The following is a 17,142-nucleotide window of genomic DNA, read 5'->3' on the forward strand; positions in this document are numbered from 1 at the left end:
AAATATCTCTGCTGTGATTTCTGCTGGAATTTCTTCTCCAGTCAAAGCTGCTGCACCTGGAGAGCAGTAATAGCAACACAAAACACACAGTGGCAATGTAAAAATGGCTTTCAGATCCGTAAAATTTATGAGCAGCAGTAAGTGGATGGAATGGTTTTAGAGATGTACAAAATAACCATGAAAAAGTGATGGTTTACTAGCTTGAGGCTTTATGTGCTTGTATCAGGGACTGAGCCTGTCAAAGCTGAGTCTCACCTCGCAGCAGGTCCCTGACCCACAGGAGACATGGGACAGCTCTCACACTTCCTCAGTTTGGTGTGACTTTAGGATCTCAGGGAATCCAGGGATTCCAAAGCTGCTTTTGCAGCACTAGGCAGTTCCCTCCAGGAGCTGCATCTTCGCTGCCAATGGCCCTGGCCAGATGCTGTTCTGAACTGGTGGGGACTGGGAATGAATGGTACAAAACTGCTGTTCCAGTTACAACAGGCAATTAAATGCAACCAGTTGACTGAAATCAATGCTGTAATTTGCTGCTCCAGACTGGTGCAGACTGGGACACAAATTGCAGACGAACACGGTCGTTACCAGCAGCTCCGCTACAATGGGCACTGCTGCCTGGGTGAAACCAGCGCTGGGATTTCCCTCTGTGCTTCTAATTTCAGGCCCAGCCAGCAGATAAACAGCAATGTAATCTTGTCAGGCCCCAGTTATAGTTCATTGTCCGTTTATTTTTAGGTACAACCCATGCGATTGCTGCGTGGGTGAAGGACAGTCTGTAGCTCTGTGACTATTTTTGCAATCCCAACTGAGCAGTTTTGACAGCTCTTGGCCTAACAGGGTAAATGGGTTTGAAATTTAAATTCTTTCATTTGGGAATTGAAGCAATCCTGCTTCTGTGCTGTGTGGAGTGTCAATCCTGTACCTGAGGGATCGTAGGTGTCCAGTTCAGATCCTTCTCCCCCAGGTCTGCTGCCCAGCAGGGTGGTCAGACACTGTGCCAGCTCATGCTCCGTCATCCGCTCTCCTGTGCACCACAGAGGAGCCCATGGGTTATGGGGTGAGAGCAGAGAAACTAGAAAGCAGCTCAAACAATGAACAGAAAAGGACAGTTCTTTCTCAAAGGGAGAAATACTGATGCAGGATACATTGCACTTGCAGGGGCTTGAGCTTCTGTTCCCACTGGAGAATTCCTGGCACAGACCACAGTCCATGCACCATTTTCACACCGAGGAGGAAGGTGCAGACAAGTCTTGATTTAGTATCTTGGAACAACCTGGACACAGCACTTGTTCCCAGTCAGTGGTTGGCTCATGCCCTGCAGCATGAGGTTATGGATCTGTTATGAAACTGTTCTATCTGATGTATCTATTTATGGATGTTCACACCATCCATATAAATAACTAACCTTTCTTACACTGGTTCAATCCTTGGGTTCCAAGGATCTTTGTGGCAAGGAGTCTTGCCAGGTGATGTACTGAGTAAACTAGCATTTTCCTTTACCTGTTTTAACACTCAGCTGCATTTTTATACCAGGAGCAAGACAATAGAACTTTATTTACCTCTCTATGGTGCTGGCCACAAGAATATTTATACATACATTTACAGTGTTCTCCTTGATTTAGCCCAACTAAACTATCCCATCTTTTCAGTCTTTCACACAAAGGACTGACCAATTTCATCTCTCCTTTCTTGTCCCCTTTTATGCTACCTTTGCCTGTGTGACTGGAAGAGAGATCAGTGATTCAAATAAGTGCCTACTGGAAGCAGGACACATTTTGCCAAGATCCATACTCATCATTTGACAGTCAAGATACCTCAGGCCAGCAGAGATTTCCAGAGCAGTAAAAGAAGTGCAGCTGAGACAAAAGATGTGATTATTCAATCTGAAGTCCTGAGCCAGGTGGCTCCCCGTGCCTGCCCTGGTTACCAGGCTGTGGCTCCAGATTTACTCTGTGATGCTGTGAATAAGTTCTGAAATTGCCATCAGAACTAGCAAGCACAAAACTAAAGTTAGGAAGAAATAACTCACCTCTGCACTGAAGCAGCAACAGTAAGTCTCCTCTGTCAATAACTTTGTCTCCCTTCTCATTATCATAGCCAAGAACCCGAAACGCTTGTTGTATGGTTTTCATTGACAAACCAAATGCAGGGTGATGATTTATATACAGTTTGATAAACTCCTCTAAATTGATTTGTGTCACTTGTTCTCCAGTATCCATGCACTTGCTGAGCTTTACTTCATTTATCATTTCTTCAATCTAGAGATCAAGACAAGACAGATTGGTACATGTGTTCCCTTTGAAGAGCGTTGGACCAGTTTCTGACCTCGTGAGTGCCGAGGAGCTGTGGTTGTACTGGGGCCACAGGTGCCATGGCATATCTCGGCAGGAAGCTGCACTCAGCAGCTGAGGATGGGCACAGAGTTACACACCTGCTGACACAGTGTTAGGCTGAGAGAGGGTTGCAGACACAGAGGCATTTTGGATTTCCTCGTGACAGGCACTGGGCACCTGCAGCTGTTACCGGTACCTTCGGCACAGCTGTGTCTGCACTGTGGGGACAAGAGGCAGGCCCAGCACAACCAGAACCAGGTGCACACAGCACTTCCCCCTCTGTGGCTGTGGCTCTGCCCCTGCACAGCCAAACCCTGTGCTCCCTCGCTCTGCTCTCAGCCAGCCTGGCCGTGCTGGGGCCCCGTGGCTGGTGAGCCCTGGTGCTGCCAGCCAGCCCAGCTGGCAGCTGTGTGCACAGGCAGCCTGTGCTCCGTGTCTGCATTGTCCTCACAGCCCCTCCGGAGACACACGGAGACACCGGCAGAATTCGATGTCTCAACGCGTACCAAGCCTGCAGCTCCCCGGGAAGGGAAGGGAAGCAAGATCTCCCCAGGGAGGACTTTGCATTCAGCCTTGGGCCTTTGTCCTTGTGCCACAAGTTTTTGCACTGAATGAAGCTTGGGGGAAGAGGGAAATCTCAGCCTTAGATTTTTCCTGTAGTGAATGACACGCCAGGCGAGAAAAGTCATTTTCACACAGCTCTGGCTGATCTGGGATTAGGTTTTATAGCAACCCCACTGAACTATAAAAGAAAAACACCAATTCCCCAAAGCTTTGCTAGTCAGCCCAAGCTGCCTTTTCTCTCTCCCGTTTTTCCTTTATTAAAATACTCTAGAGAGAGATGAACTTTCTCTCTGGATGTTATTACTGTCCTGCCTGCCTTGAGAAGCAGATTGTGGGTTGCCTGGTTTCACAACAGCTTAGCACCTCTGTTTCCATGCCTGAAATGCTGTCTATATTTTGATTTGGTGCGGGAGGGAGCTAGCAGTTATTCTTCCAGAGACTTTTCCATGGGGATTATGTTCTCTCCGTCCCCAAGAGGCAAAAATGTAACAACCCAAGGAAAAGATCTAACCCGGTATGAAGTGATGCACCACAGCTTGACACGAGGGCACAGCCACCCTGGCTCCCACACACACTGGTTGTGGGGGCTCCAAAGCAAGTCTGTGGGGTGGTGGCTGTGGCACAGGACCTGCCTCCCATCCCATCTGCTGGCTCTCCTGGCAGTGTCTCCCTGGGCAGATGGGGTGGCACTGACTCACAGCACCAGCTCAGCAGCCTGTGGGCTCCTGTGCCACGGCAGAGAGGAACACAACGTCCCCTGCAGCGAGACGAGGGAGCACAGCGATGCATTGCTTCCCTTGGGACAGCCCCTCCTGGGTGATGGGCTGTGCCTGCTGCAAAGAGGTCGTTATTTAAATCTCCTTGCACCAGATTCAGTAATTTTTTGGTATGTGCTTTAATTACCCTTTTGCCAGGTTACATATTGCAAACAAATGAGGTTTGTATACATTCCAAACTGCCTCGGAGAAGCAGCCACAAAAGGGGAAGAAGCAGCACCCTTATAAAATCAATTGTCTTTGTCTGATGCAAATTTGAAGCTAAAATGCTCCTGAGAAGTGTTTGATAGGAAGCTTTGCTGTTGCAACCTGAAAGACAACCTCAGAGAGAGCTTCTGCAGAGTTTATCAGCTATGAAAGAGCTTTGTATTCTATGGGAATAAATGCTGCTGTCTCCACCAAAAATCATTCTTTTGTCAGTCCCAGGCAGAACAAGAAAAAGAGGCTCTGTCAATGTCCAAATGAGTGATTGGATGGAGCTGGACATTCCCACCCACACTGGTAACACAACCAGGGCACTCTGGTTGAGTCTTCATCTGACCTGGAGGGACTTAACCACATTCCATCCACTACTTGCTGCTCAGTCACCAGCAGAAGTCCAGGGAGACCAAAGCACTTTACCCACGGACTTTGGAAAACTGGAGGCTGCTGCCCTTTGGGAGCCAAAGGAAGTTTCATTCCTCAGCTTCCCCCTCCTGAAGAAACCCACCTCTGCAGTGGTGGCAGAGCACTCAACCTCCAGCAGACCCTGAGGCTGTCCTGTTGAACACCTCTGAACCATCAGGCTCCAGGTTTGCTCAGCCTGCCCCTGCTGTTGCCCAACTTGCTAGCAAGAAGGATAAATTTGTTGCCACATTGTGACCACTCCCATATCGATGCAGACACATTAGATACACTGAAAACCAACGAATTTACTCTGGATGCATCCAGCGTGGCAGTGGTCAGGATCTGGCCCTTGGGACACTTGGTAAGTGCAATCAGCCTTGCTCTTTCTTTTTTTAATAACAACGATAAAAACAGCCGACCAACCTCTTTCTCTGAAGGATAAAATCCCATTGCTCTCATTACAGAGGGAATTTCCTCCAAGGGAATATGTGTTGACACCTGTCTGCTCTCCTGTGTATCCACACCGTGGCTGCACAGCTGTGCGTAGTAAAAATAGTCTTCCAGCTCCTGCAAGGAATTAAAAGGAACACTGTAAAGTCCAGTTACGAACAGGCAGGGAAGATCAGGCTACTTTTAGGATTTACTAACGGGCTTAGCAATGAGATTGCTGTTAAAGGAGAGCTGCACAAAACATAAAGAAATGTCAGGCCTGTATAAACTGCAGCCAGATGTGGCCAGAGAGTGTTCACAGTGAGCATAGCTACCCTGAAGGATTCGCCTTCTCTGCCACCATCCAGGAGGTTGTAGAATGGGACGAGGTCCTCCCCACCCAGGAAAACAGCAGCATCCAAGGCACTGGCAGAGCGAAGAAAAGAAGGTAGAGAAGGGTTCATGTGAGGAGAGCTACCATGGTTCCCTTTCTAGTCCTTGTTCACAGACACTCCAATAAATACAATCCCTAGGCTTCAGGATTCAGGAAAGAAAAGCACTGCCTTGAACCGTGTGCTATTTTATCATCAGCTGCACTTCTACAGCATATTTCATACCCAGGTTTTACATACAATAGCACAGTGTGGGAATTAATTATTACTGAATGGTCCTCTTGTTTAGTGGAATGAGCACAGGGCTGGGAGCCAGGAGCTTTTCCATGGACTTCAGTTCGATGTCTGGCATTTAGCTTTCCTCCTTCCTTATAGAGACGCTGAGGGAGATGAATTAGCTGGATCAGCATTTTGAACATGCAGAAAGGGCTGGGGCTTGGTGTTTGCAATAAACCCCACAAACCCGAGCTGCCTGTTCCCTTGCCCAGGCCCATCCCTCCCCAGTAACTCGTCCCTCCATCCCCTCTGCCGCGGCAGCTGACGGTGTCGCAGGTGCAGTCTGCAGCACACTCAGAGTGCCCGAGGAGCCACCTCTTTGTTTCGATTCCATGGGCATCTGCAGCCAAAATAATCCCTCTGGCTGGTGCAGATGAAGAAAGAAACCAAGCCTGGAAGTGCAGCCGTGGTGTAGCAGCACCACAAAATGCCCCGTGCAGCAGTTTTCCCACTCACCTCTCCGGAGCTGCTGCCACTGGGTTGGGTTTTCCTGCAAGTTTCGTGCTTCTTTCATAATTAAGTTATTTGGGTATTAAACACAGTGGAGATGCACAAGATGCCAGAAGCAGCAATAAAATGATAATTAGCTCATCAAGAACTTCGCTCCAAAAACAAATTACACAGAAATTCGATGCTGCCTGGACCCTGGCCAAGCATTCTAAAGAAGGATCATTTATATTCTATTGCCTTCCTTGAAACGTCGCTTATCCTGACCCCCGACTGCTTAAGCCACACAAAGTGGAAAAGAAAATAAATAAGCCCATTGCTTTCCCATCCAGGTTTCCTTTGTTCTGGCAAATGAAGGTGAGCTGGCTCAGCACCCTTTGGGCTCTCCTCTGAGCAAGCAGCACCCGCAAGAAGTGTTTTTCTCAGGACCAGCAAGTGACTTAGCCATGAAGCCTTTGTCTGAGGAAGGTGGCAGTGGTGCTCCTCAGGTGCACACCCAAGGGCACACTTAGGAGCAAGGGCTAAAAGCCAGTCCCAGGGGCTTGATTTGCCAGGCACCCGCCGACCTGCCCTGTGCTAGCAGGGAGAGATGCAGGATTCAAAACCCACCAGCACAGACCATGCCACACTATTCTAGCTCTGACGTGGACTGAGCTCCCTTTCCAGCCCCTGAAATGTGAAGTCACTCCATGCTGGCCCAGCAGTTTTCATGTCACTCACAGCTCTTTTCCGTGCACACGTGTATCTGCCAGGCACCTGCAGCCCCAGTGATGAGGAGAGAGCCTTCAGCCCTACACGTGTGTTGCATCAGCAGCTCTGGTCCTTGGCATGTGAAGGAACCAAAACATATATCCTGCCTGTGCTGTGATACCCTCCTGCTGTGGAGGAGCTCACATCTGGCACTGCTGCCCAAGGCAGCTGGCAGAGGGGATGGCACACTTGCAGAGAACAGTGGAGGAAACCTGGCAGGGTTCACTGGGGATTCTCCAGGCCAGAGCCTGGAGAGCCTCACTCGTTAGAGCAGCCTTCACTCCTCCAACCACCCCATTCACTGCAGTCCATGTGCTCATGTAAGCAAAGCTTTATAGGATTAAGGTGGCTTGTCCTAAATCCAGTCTTCAAATGCAGAGGGGATTTCCTAGCAAATGCCTATCCCATTTGGAGAGCAGATCCTTCTGTATCAGCAGCTTCCCTGTGTGCTCCTCCTGCAGCCAGTGCCGCTCCTCTGATTCCTTGCCCAGCCCCAGAAATCTCTCATCAAACTGGCCAGGCCCTCACAAGGACCAGAAAATCCTTTGCTCAGCTTCTCACTGTTTGGGTCCCTTTCCCCAGACTGGAGTATTTTACAGGTGCTATGGCCACCACCTGTGAGGTTTGCTGGCTTAACCCTCCCTATGACTATGTGGCTGCATCACACAGAGGGGAACAAACCCCTCCAAAATGTGTCCCTCCTGTTTCAGCTGCCATCCCACACAGCTGCTTAGGACCTGACCAGTCCTTACAATCTAGCCTGACCCCGCTGCCGTGCCACCACCCCAGTGTGACACATGCCCACCACACTGAACTGCTGATGAACTGTGAGTAAACTCGGTGTCAGGCCAGGTGTCTGGGAGCTGGCAGCCCCAGGACTGAGCAGAGATGCTGCCAGCCTTCCCTCATGCTGCTGCCAGCTAGTGCTAGGTCTCCTGCTTCCATGAGTGCTGGGACCTGTCCTCCACCCCATGACCCTCTTTGCCAGATGCAGTTTGTTGGCCTGGCCATGGTGCTGTGGGAGGAGAGCAAATCTGCAGGGCTTTGTCACCTGCCCCAAAAGGACCTGTGCTCAAGAGAGCCCTGCAAAGAAACACTTCCCATGAGAACCTTGACTGCTTTCACTCCTCTGGGCACAGAGAGCTCTTAGGACAAAAACCCATTCTCAGCATAAATGCTGGGGAGCATTTGCTTCAGCTGTGGTGGCCAAGCAGGTGGGGAAAACAGTAACAAGACTCCTTTCTCCTTCCTGCCATACTTACTTTAGGTCGACCTTCCATTTCATAACGGTGCAGTCGTTCCCCCCTGCTGTAAAGACATAGCAGCCGTTGTAGGAGGTGGCAAGGTCAGAGACACCATCTGGGTGGCAAATGAAGGCTGAGGACTTGTGGGGGTTGCCATCAGCAGGCAATATCTGCAAGCCCACCTATAAGGAAAGAGGGAATCTGGGAGGACTGGGGGTCCCATGGGAACATCCTCCTCCCAGGAGCTCGCTCAGCTCTCAGGCAGGACCAGCCTACACATGGTTTCATCTCCAGTGAAATTCCCAAAGGAGTAACAGCTCTGCAAGCAGAGGCTCTTGTACAGCTGGGACAGTTAGGGCTCCTTACCTTGTCCTTTGTAACATACACCAGGTAGTGTTTCTGGGGGTCTGCAAGGCTTGTTCTTGGGAGGATTTGTATCTTCTCCAATGGGGAGCCATAGGTTGGTCCCAAAAGAGTCTTTCTAAAAGCAAACAACATATTTATCCATTCTAGGGCTCAGAAGACATTTTCACTCTCTGAATGGCTGCTCTGAAGAAGGATGGGGGTGTCGGGTGGGGAGGTGTGGAGGGAGAAAAGGCTGAGAGACCAGGATAGGACAGGGTCCCTGGCTAGAAGGGACCACACTGATGCTCAGAAATTACTTCGGTGCTCAGGGATTACTGTCCTTTACTCATGTGGAGTCCTGTCTCTTTATCTGATGTCTAACTGCTGTGTCTCAATCCAATGAGCAGACCAAGACCCACCTGCAGCCACAACCTTACTAGATGACACATTAGTGAACAGCAGAATGGACATAAGAAAGGAGCAAGTTGGGAGCCCTAGAGTCATCCCAAGGTCTGCATCACAGATGGACAAACACATGGTCTTGGGTGGGAACAGGGCAGACACTAGACCAAGGAGAACAGAGTCAGGATGGGGCTCCCAGGCACTGGTAGGCCTGAAATAATCCACTACCTGCACATCTTGGTCACTGTGCTGTAGAGCTTCAGTTTGTAGCAGTTGTTGGCAGTGAGGATGAAGGACTCAGTGCTGAGCTGTGGGTACCAGGCCAAGCACAGGGGCACAGCAATCTGCTCTACCCGGACTCTGTGCAAGACCACCAAGTGGTCCTTGCTGCTGCTGTTCAGGTCATATTCAACCTGAAGGGAAGACAAGGAAACACAGCAACTCCTCTGTGGTCTGCCAGCACCCTGGACCTTGTGGATTAACTGCATCTAGCATCCCCTGGCACAGCCCACAGGAGCAGAACCTCAGCCCTGAGACCAGGCTGAGGAACAAAGCTCAGCAATAGAGCCGGTGGGGAGAGGGTTGGGAGTCACAGAACCAGTCTCCCTTGATGCCCTTGTCCAGCCCCCTGCTTTAATCACAAAGCTTTAGACTTTTACATCCACCTACCAGCTGCCTGTCCTCCCCGAGGCTCAGGAGCCTGGGCTTGTTGCTCTCTAACTGGATGCCAAAGAGGATGCTCCTGATGGGTTTGTAGTGAGAGTCCAGCCCTGCTAGGTGCTCCCAGCATCTGCTCCCATTTTGTAGGACTCTCTTGTAAACAGTCACTGAGTATTTCTCATCCTGCAACAACAGTGCAACGGTCAGCAAGCCACAGTCCCCCTGTGCATCCCCCTCCGGGCTTAGCTCGGTGCTTTCACTTTTGGAGTCCCACCAGGAGGGTTAAAGTCACAGCCAGGATAAAACACCACGTCAGGCAGTTTGGGGCAGCTGCTCCCAAAGGCAGTGCTAAGCAATCCTCAGCCTGGCCAGAGCATCTGAGCCATTCCCTGTCATGCTCACACAGCAGAGGGGCAGGAGATCAAACTGTGACTCCCCAGAAATCACAAGGAAGGTGCTTCCCACTGCTGTGCCCTGGCATCTGTGCAGAAAAGGGGAATCTTTTCTTTGTACAGATCATCACCAGTTGCTACACAAGCTCTGGCAAACTGCTTCAACACCTACCCTGGGATGGTGGGAGCAGCTCCCCTCGTAGAGCACCAACCAGGAGGAAATCCCTGCTCCAGCCCTTTCTCCAGATGGACACAGAGCTCAGACTTGTTGCTCAAGTTAGTGAGTGACGGGACACTGCCAGCAGCAGCTCTGTGGAGCAGCTGGGACTGGCAACGCCTTTGGAGTGACTCTTCAAGCCAGGAAAAGCAGTTCAGAGTCAGGAAGCCCCGAGGGAGGACCAGCCTCCACCTGCTGGCTCTGCCTCATGGGATGGCCAGCAATTCCCGGTCCCTCGTGAGCCGTGTGTGAATCACTGGGTGGAAAAAACAACTTACAGCAGTGGCGAGGTACTTGGAGTCGTGAGAGAAGCTAACGTGAGTCACAGGACCCTGCGAGAACTGGAGCTCTCTGCAGCTGGACAGAAGGGAAATCGCATCGAGGATGTAAACGCTTCCATCAGTCAAACCAGCGGCCAGAAAATGACCTGGAAAGCATGTCAGAAAGCTGGTGACACCACTGCTGCTCCCGGGGGCACAGCCCTGGCACGAGGGCAGGGCACGGGGGGTACCTGCAGGGTCATAGGACAAGCACCGGATTCCAGCCTGGGGGAATATCCTGCTAACGAGGTACTGGGTCTGCTCATAGTCCCACACCTTCAGCAGCCCACAGTGACTGCCCACGGCCACCAGGGCCTGCCGTGGGTGACAGGCCACCGCATTCACCGCTTCCTTCGCCTCTTCCATCACTCTTTCAAACTTCGTGCTGTCTGTTGCAACATGGAACACAGTTGCACCAGAGGTTGAAAGGATAAAGTTCCTGTTTAGTGGGAGAGAAACGGAATTTGATGAATCAGACTAGCTGGCTCACATCCTTCCAAGCTATATTGCACATTAGTCTCTTTTTGGCTATTTAGTTGGACATTCACTTATATTTTGGGAAATGCAATATGTAAACACCCCTTGACCTGGAGGGCAGGTGGCACTTTGCATTCACGACCTGGGAATTCACCACAGGAAGACACTGGAGCCAGTTCCATTTCATACTTGGCTAGGCAAGCCAGAAGATGAATGACATCTGGGGAGCCTTTGCCATTTGCAAGTCGCTGGTGTGTGAGACAGACAAATGAGCAATTGAAGATACTCTGAATAGTCTTTTCATGTGTCTCCACGCCACCATTGTCAGTGGCTCCACGTTGACCATGGCCAGGGGCAGGGGACAGTTGTGTCCTGCCCCACAGCCAGGGCAGCTGCCTGTCTGCTCGCTCGGCTGCGCTGGGCCCAGCACAGCAGAGAGCTCCTGCTGACAGCCTGGGGGGGCTGAATAATTATGCATGTTACAGCACAAAGAGGTGTAGTCTCAGTCTGCCTGAAGTCTGAGTCAGAACCCACTTAAAGGGTCAAGAGAGGGCCACGCAGAGATTACAGAATGGTTTGGGTTGAAAGGAACTTTAAAGCTCATCTCCTTCCAAACTCTCTGCCAGTAGCCCAGGTTGCTCCAAGTCCCATCCAACCTGGCCTGGAACGCTCCGGGGATGGGGGACCCTCACAGTGAGAAATTTCTGCCTTACATCCAACCCAACCCTGCTCTCTGTCAGTGTGAAGCCATCCCCCCTTGTCCTGTCACTCCAGGCCATTGTCAAAGTCCCTCTCTAGCTCTCCTGCAGCCCCTTTAGGCATTGGAAGGTGCTATGATATCTCCCTGGAGCCTTTTCCAGGCTGAATCTTGGAGCTGCGCAAACATGTGGCAGCAAGACTGGGGAAACACAGGCTCTGTGCTAGTCCATGGAAAGAAGGACTCTGTGCCTCTGGCACCCCTCAGCTGGGCTCTCCAGCCATTCCTGGTCCCACCAGCCTGCTGACACGAGCAGGCTCAGGGCCTCCCCTGTTTTTCTGCTTTTTGTGCTGCCCAGAGCAGCTGCAAGCAGCAGGAGCTGCAGCAGTGCCCCAGGAAGAGGGATAAGATAACAGAGACCAACAGGGAAATCCAACCGTTCCCCAGGGCACTGCTGCAGGCTGAGGAGGAATCTGTCCCACATGGCTCTTTGGAAAACACGTGCAGCTAACAACAGACGTTGCCAGGAGAGCCTTAACAGGAGTGACAGACATATGGTTTGCAGGCTGGATGGAGCCACAAAACAGCTTCATCTGGCCTGCAGGCTCCCCATAAATCCTCGGGAGCAGCTACATCACACAGGGGGACAGAGGGGCTGGTGCCCAGGCTGGGGCTGGCCCAAGCTCCTGAGTCAGTGTGGTACAACCCAGAGCTGGTGCCACTGCACTGATTAGCTTGCCGAGCCATAATAAAATCCAACTGGATATAGCTATCCATGGGAGGGGTTTAAGGGGGGGATTAAGGGGCCCAGCAAGAGCTGGAGGCTCAGCATTAGCACTGCCTGGTGTGCCGGGTACGTGACAGAGAAGCTGATCATCGCGGTGCCTGCACTAATGCTTCTCTCCCTGCACCGAGGCATCACTTCAAGTTCAGAATTTAGGATGTGCTGGAGCCCACCTGGAGTTCTGCAGCCACTGGGATATGCCTAGAGGCTGCAGACAGAGAGGAGATACCCAGGAGTCACCCACCTGCTTCTCTCTGGTGAGCAGGAGAGACAAATGCCCCAAATGAAAACCTGTGGAGAAGGGGCATAAAGGGGCACATTCCCTCCCTGTCCTGCCTCCCTGTTCCTGTCCTGCCCAGAAGCCTGGGCACAGGGTTGAAACCTGCTCTAGCCCAGGCAGAAGACCACAGAGCAGCTCGCACTGACCACCTGCCCAGCTCTCTGACCACCTCCCCAGCTATCACAGGGAGAAACAGGAGGAGTCCTGGGTTTCTCGAGGGACACTCACCTGGTGAGGAAGGGCTGGCAGCTGGAGAAGGCAGGGGAGGCACCAGGAGGATCACGAAGGGGTTTGGAGAAGGAGATGGACCGAATTGGTCCCACTTTGCTGTGGCTGTAGAAGGTGAGGAGCCGCAGCTGCCCATCGTAGAATTTAACCTGCCCTTTCACATCACCTGTTACTATGCAGCTGCAAAGAAGGGGAAGTTATTAACCAACACTCATTGACGACTCGCAAACATTTCTTGGATAGCCTCCTTGGGAAGAAGCAAACCTCTTCCCCCCTTTTCTCTGCACAAGCAAGTGAGCAGAGCCCTACACAGGTGTGCGGGGCAGATCGCAGAGCTCTGCTGTGCCCCTGCCGCGTCCCTGCCCTGTCCCCAGGGCTGCCACGGCGTTTGGTGGCTTTCTGCTCCCTCTGCCGGTGTCAGCTACCCCAGCAGAGCTGGCATCACATCACCGCGGCTTTTCAACCTTTCCCCCCCGCCCCCAGCCAAACCCATTGCTGGGAAATGACTCATAAACCAGCAACACTTTCCTGCATGAGTTTCCCCGGTCCTCGCACCTGCCAAGTGACTTAAAACTCCAACTCTTGGCTGTAGTTCAGCACTAGCTCTGCCATTCCTACAGCCGAGATACCTGGGGACTGCACCTGCAGCTACTGAAAACAACCTCCTCGTTACCTCTCCAACACCTGGAGCACGGTCAGGCTGTCCTCCTGCATGGGCACCACTTTGGTGACTGTCACGCTCCATGGCTTGGTCTGCAGCTCCTCAGAGAAGGTGCAGGGACTGGCCACGTCCCACACCACCAGTTTCCCTGCTGAGGTGCCTGTCAGAGCTTGGGAGTTGTTAAAGTGAAAAACTGACTGGCTGAAGTGTCCCACCACAGTCTTGAAGGTCTGTGGAGAGAGAGGTGAGGCTGTGCATCCATCCTGGGCACTGGCTCTGTCCTCCTCAAGCAGAGATGGTTCTGCTTGGTTCCCTGTGTGACATTCCCTCCCTGTCCCACAGCAGAGCCCCAGGAGAAGATGCAGTAGGGCATCTCCGGAAGAGAGAGTCCCTCTTGACCTCAGCTCGAGCAACCCTGGCTTGTCCCTTCAGGAGACCAAGGGCGACAGGGTGGGGACGTGGCCACTGTTTTTGAGGGGATGGGAAGGGACAGTGCTGCTGCCAGGAGGAATGCCAGGAGGGTGACATGCTGTGGTCCCCCCTGCACTCACCTGGTTGCTCAGGGGTGGTGCTGAGTACTGCAAACTGGCATTGTCCTGAGGAAAGCAGAGAAAACATCCAGAACAAGCATTTTGGAGCTATGCTCTGCAGTGCTAGCATGGCCCTCCCCATCATCTGGGCACTGGCCCTGCACTGTGGTGACCAAAGCAGGTCTCCTGAGGCAGAAAGGCTCTGAGAACTTTCAGAGAGTGCAGAACACCCTCTCAGGGGCAGATCTGCAAGGCAAAGTCTGACCCCAGTTGTGGGCAGACACCTGGCCCTGCAGCCCATCCTGCCTCACCAGTGTGTGTGTCCCCATGTCACCTCCTCTGGCACCCAAAACACAACTACTCATGTCCCTACTTACCCACTGATAAAATATCACTTGGGTTTTGCTGTTGCTGACAAACTCATGGGGATTTTTAGGGTTAAAAATGACATAATCCTGAAATTCAAAGGTGAGAACCTCATTAATGCCAAGCCAAGCAATGCTTTCTGCTTATTCTTCCATGAAAATCACCTCAAAAGGTGAGGACGGGGCTGCTCCCTCGGGCTCTGCACCCTCAGCCATGGTCACTCACCTGGTGCCCAAACTCAGGCCTCAGCTCTGTGCTGCACATGGGTTTCTCTGTGGGCAAAGTCCACTTCCAAACACAAACTCTCTGTGAGAGAAGGGAAGAAAAACTCAGGGAATACTTGTGGCTTTCTTGGAGCTCGGGAGAGCTAGGTGAGACACATTCCCCCAATTGCAGGGGATGGTGGAGCATAAAAGCCTGGAGCAGGGTAAAACCCAGCATGGCCTGGCAACAGAGAGCTTAATTCAGGAAATAATGCTGGAAATGGCTTCCATGAGTCAAAAGCTTTTATCCCAAATTAAGATCCATTTTCTCATTTTCTTTGCCTGGATTGAATGAAATCCGGGTCTGTCTCCCAAGGGCTCAAACAAGTCATCACTCTGCAAACCAACTCCACCTCTCTTGTGCTCTCCCCATCTGAATTCCCCTCTCCCCTGAGCTGGGGGGGTGTGTGGAAATTCCAGGGCTCTGTCCTGCAGAGCTACAAAAGAGGAGACTGTGCTTTACCTGCGGCGTGCCAGCACTGATGGTCACCAGACACTTGGCGTGGTGGGAGAGGGCGATGGCCCCGACCCCGTCCCCGGGGTGGCTCTCGAAGATGGTGCGCACAGGTACCCTGAGGGGCAAAGACCCCGTGGGTGCTCGTGGCGGCACAGGGGGGTCAAGGCAGGAGTTTGTCAAACCCCGTGGCACAGCCCACCCTGGTCTGCAAACACCAGTGCTGCTGTGGGAGCAGCCAGACCGTGGCTGGTCCTCTGTCCCCTCCACTCCTGCCTCCCGAGGAAGTGGTGCTGGGAAACAACTCACCAGGGATCTCTTAAGAAAATAGCGTGATGTGGAGATGTGCTGTACTTTGTCTGGGAGAGCTTGGCCCATCTCATTGTCCCATGGGTGTGGGTGATATGAGGACAAAGCCCTCAGACTGTATTTTTCACCTTTGCTGCTCTTAGTCCATGCCCATGTTCTCCCGTTTCACTCTCAGCTGAGGATGGAGTCAGTCCCAAATGATTTACTGGATTTAGGGGGTTTCCAAAGAGGCTGTTCCCAGGAGCTTACCCAGAGAAGGAGTCCCATAAAATGATCAGAGCATCTGGCCCTCGGTCAGCAGTTGCAACCCAGCGCTTGTCTTCACTCACACACAGGCAAGAAATGGTATTTGTGTGGCCCTGGGGAAGGGAAGCAGCAAAGTGTCTTGGGGGCTCCAGGCCTGGGGGCTGTTTGAAGCATTCATCAAGCTGCTCTGCTCATGAAATCACTGCTGCAGTCCAACACAAAGTGCTTTCCACCATCATGTGCAGGGAACAGCAAGAGGTGTTAGAGAAAACTGACACACCCCTTTACATGGGCAAACTTTTAGGTACCCCTAAGCACAGGGTACCAGGAATAGAGATGGAGAGAGAGCTCAGGAAAAGGGGAGGAGGAGGAAGATGCATGGGCTGTGTGCCAGACCTGCAGGTGGTACTGCCTGTTCCCCAGGATGTCGTGGATGACCACTGTGTGGGAGGAGATGTACAGGAGCACCCGGTCCTCCCCGTCCATCAGGCTGTGCACAGCCAAGCTGCTGTTGTAGCCAAACACCCAGGACAGGTTCTGCAGGGAAGACAGCTCCAGACTCTTAGCAGCCAGGACAAAAAAAGCTACACCAGGTCTGTGGGGTGGAAGAAAGCTGGTCAGGAGCGATGGGCACTGTGCCTGTTGGTACTCACCAGGGAGTGAGGGCTGCTCTCCCTGTCCTTCTGGAAGAGCATCCCTGGCGTGGCATCCCACACCAAGCTGGCAGAGCCCTCACACCGGTGGCTCTCCCTGCTCCTCTGCTGCGTGTCCTGCTCCCTGCAGCCTGAGTGAGGGCTGAAAATGTCTCTCGTGGACTCAAGCAGTGCTGGGAGTGGTTCAGGGGGTCCAGCACCCCCCAGGAGAGATGTCCCAGCAGTGTCTTCCCCCAGGGTGTCCTGGGTCCCAGCCCTGGTGCTGGGCAGAGTGCCTGGGGTTCCTGTCCCTGAGGGAGACCATGGGAGACCTAATGGTGCATCTGCTCCAGCATCCTCTGGGGCTCCTTCCTTCTCTTTGGCAGCAGCAAGAGGACCCTTGGAAAGGGAGAGAGGTTTGGTGGGTGCTGGCTCCTGCTGGTCCATCCAGGAGCTGCCCTGTGGCTACTTCCTAGGGAGGTACGATGCCATTTCATTCCGTGCAGGGACAAGCAGGGTTTCTTCCTGCTCAGGTAACTCCCAGACAGCTCAAGTGGCAGCAAATATTGATGGCTGGACTGAGACCACACAGAGCTGCTGTCTCTGTTGAGTCTCCCGCTTGCCCTCCACAGGGAAAAAACACATCTGGGAGACACTGCCCCCGACCCTGGAGCTGGGGGCTCTGCTCCCATCAGGATCTGCCCCAGACTCTGTCTTGAACAGGACTTGCCATGGCACTGCCCTCACCTCCTCAAGCAGCACTGCCATCTCCCGAGCTGTCTGTCCTTCCCGGGACATCTTCTTGGGCTCACTGCTTGCTCCTGCTCCTCCCTCGGGGGGTTCCTGCGGCGTCACCTCACACGAACCCTCCATCTGCACCTTCACCCTCCCTCCGGAGAGCTGAGGTGTGGAGATGCTCTGAAATATTCCCCAGGGTTTAGCTGCACAGCGACCTAGAACTGGGCACAGCAGGCAGAAAGGGAAGCTGAGAACCAGGTCCCAGAGGCGCTTTGCAGCATTCCCAGGGAGCACAAGCCCAGCACGGCGGCAGGCACTGCCCGC

The 17,142-nt window shown here is 52.6% G+C and overlaps 1 protein-coding gene across 1 annotated transcript; it reads right to left on the reverse strand.

Annotated features, from left to right (window-relative positions):
- Positions 1-2: 2 nt before the first annotated feature.
- WDR66 (WD repeat domain 66) lies at positions 3-16,225 on the reverse strand (the record flags this gene model as incomplete). The annotated part of the gene is made up of 20 exons (XM_009081007.1): positions 3-56; positions 923-1,024; positions 2,030-2,258; positions 4,703-4,846; positions 5,044-5,134; positions 7,836-7,999; positions 8,184-8,298; positions 8,793-8,977; positions 9,234-9,407; positions 10,112-10,260; positions 10,345-10,592; positions 12,620-12,799; positions 13,293-13,510; positions 13,832-13,876; positions 14,188-14,265; positions 14,402-14,482; positions 14,903-15,011; positions 15,452-15,561; positions 15,845-15,985; positions 16,102-16,225. Coding segments are annotated over 20 exons (2,741 nt in total), but the record flags the coding sequence as incomplete, so codon positions are not given.
- Between the last annotated feature and the right edge of the window lie 917 nt (positions 16,226-17,142).

Source organism: Acanthisitta chloris, unplaced genomic scaffold, assembly GCF_000695815.1.
Source record: "Acanthisitta chloris isolate BGI_N310 unplaced genomic scaffold, ASM69581v1 scaffold2268, whole genome shotgun sequence".
Classification (NCBI taxonomy): Eukaryota; Metazoa; Chordata; class Aves; order Passeriformes; family Acanthisittidae; genus Acanthisitta; species Acanthisitta chloris.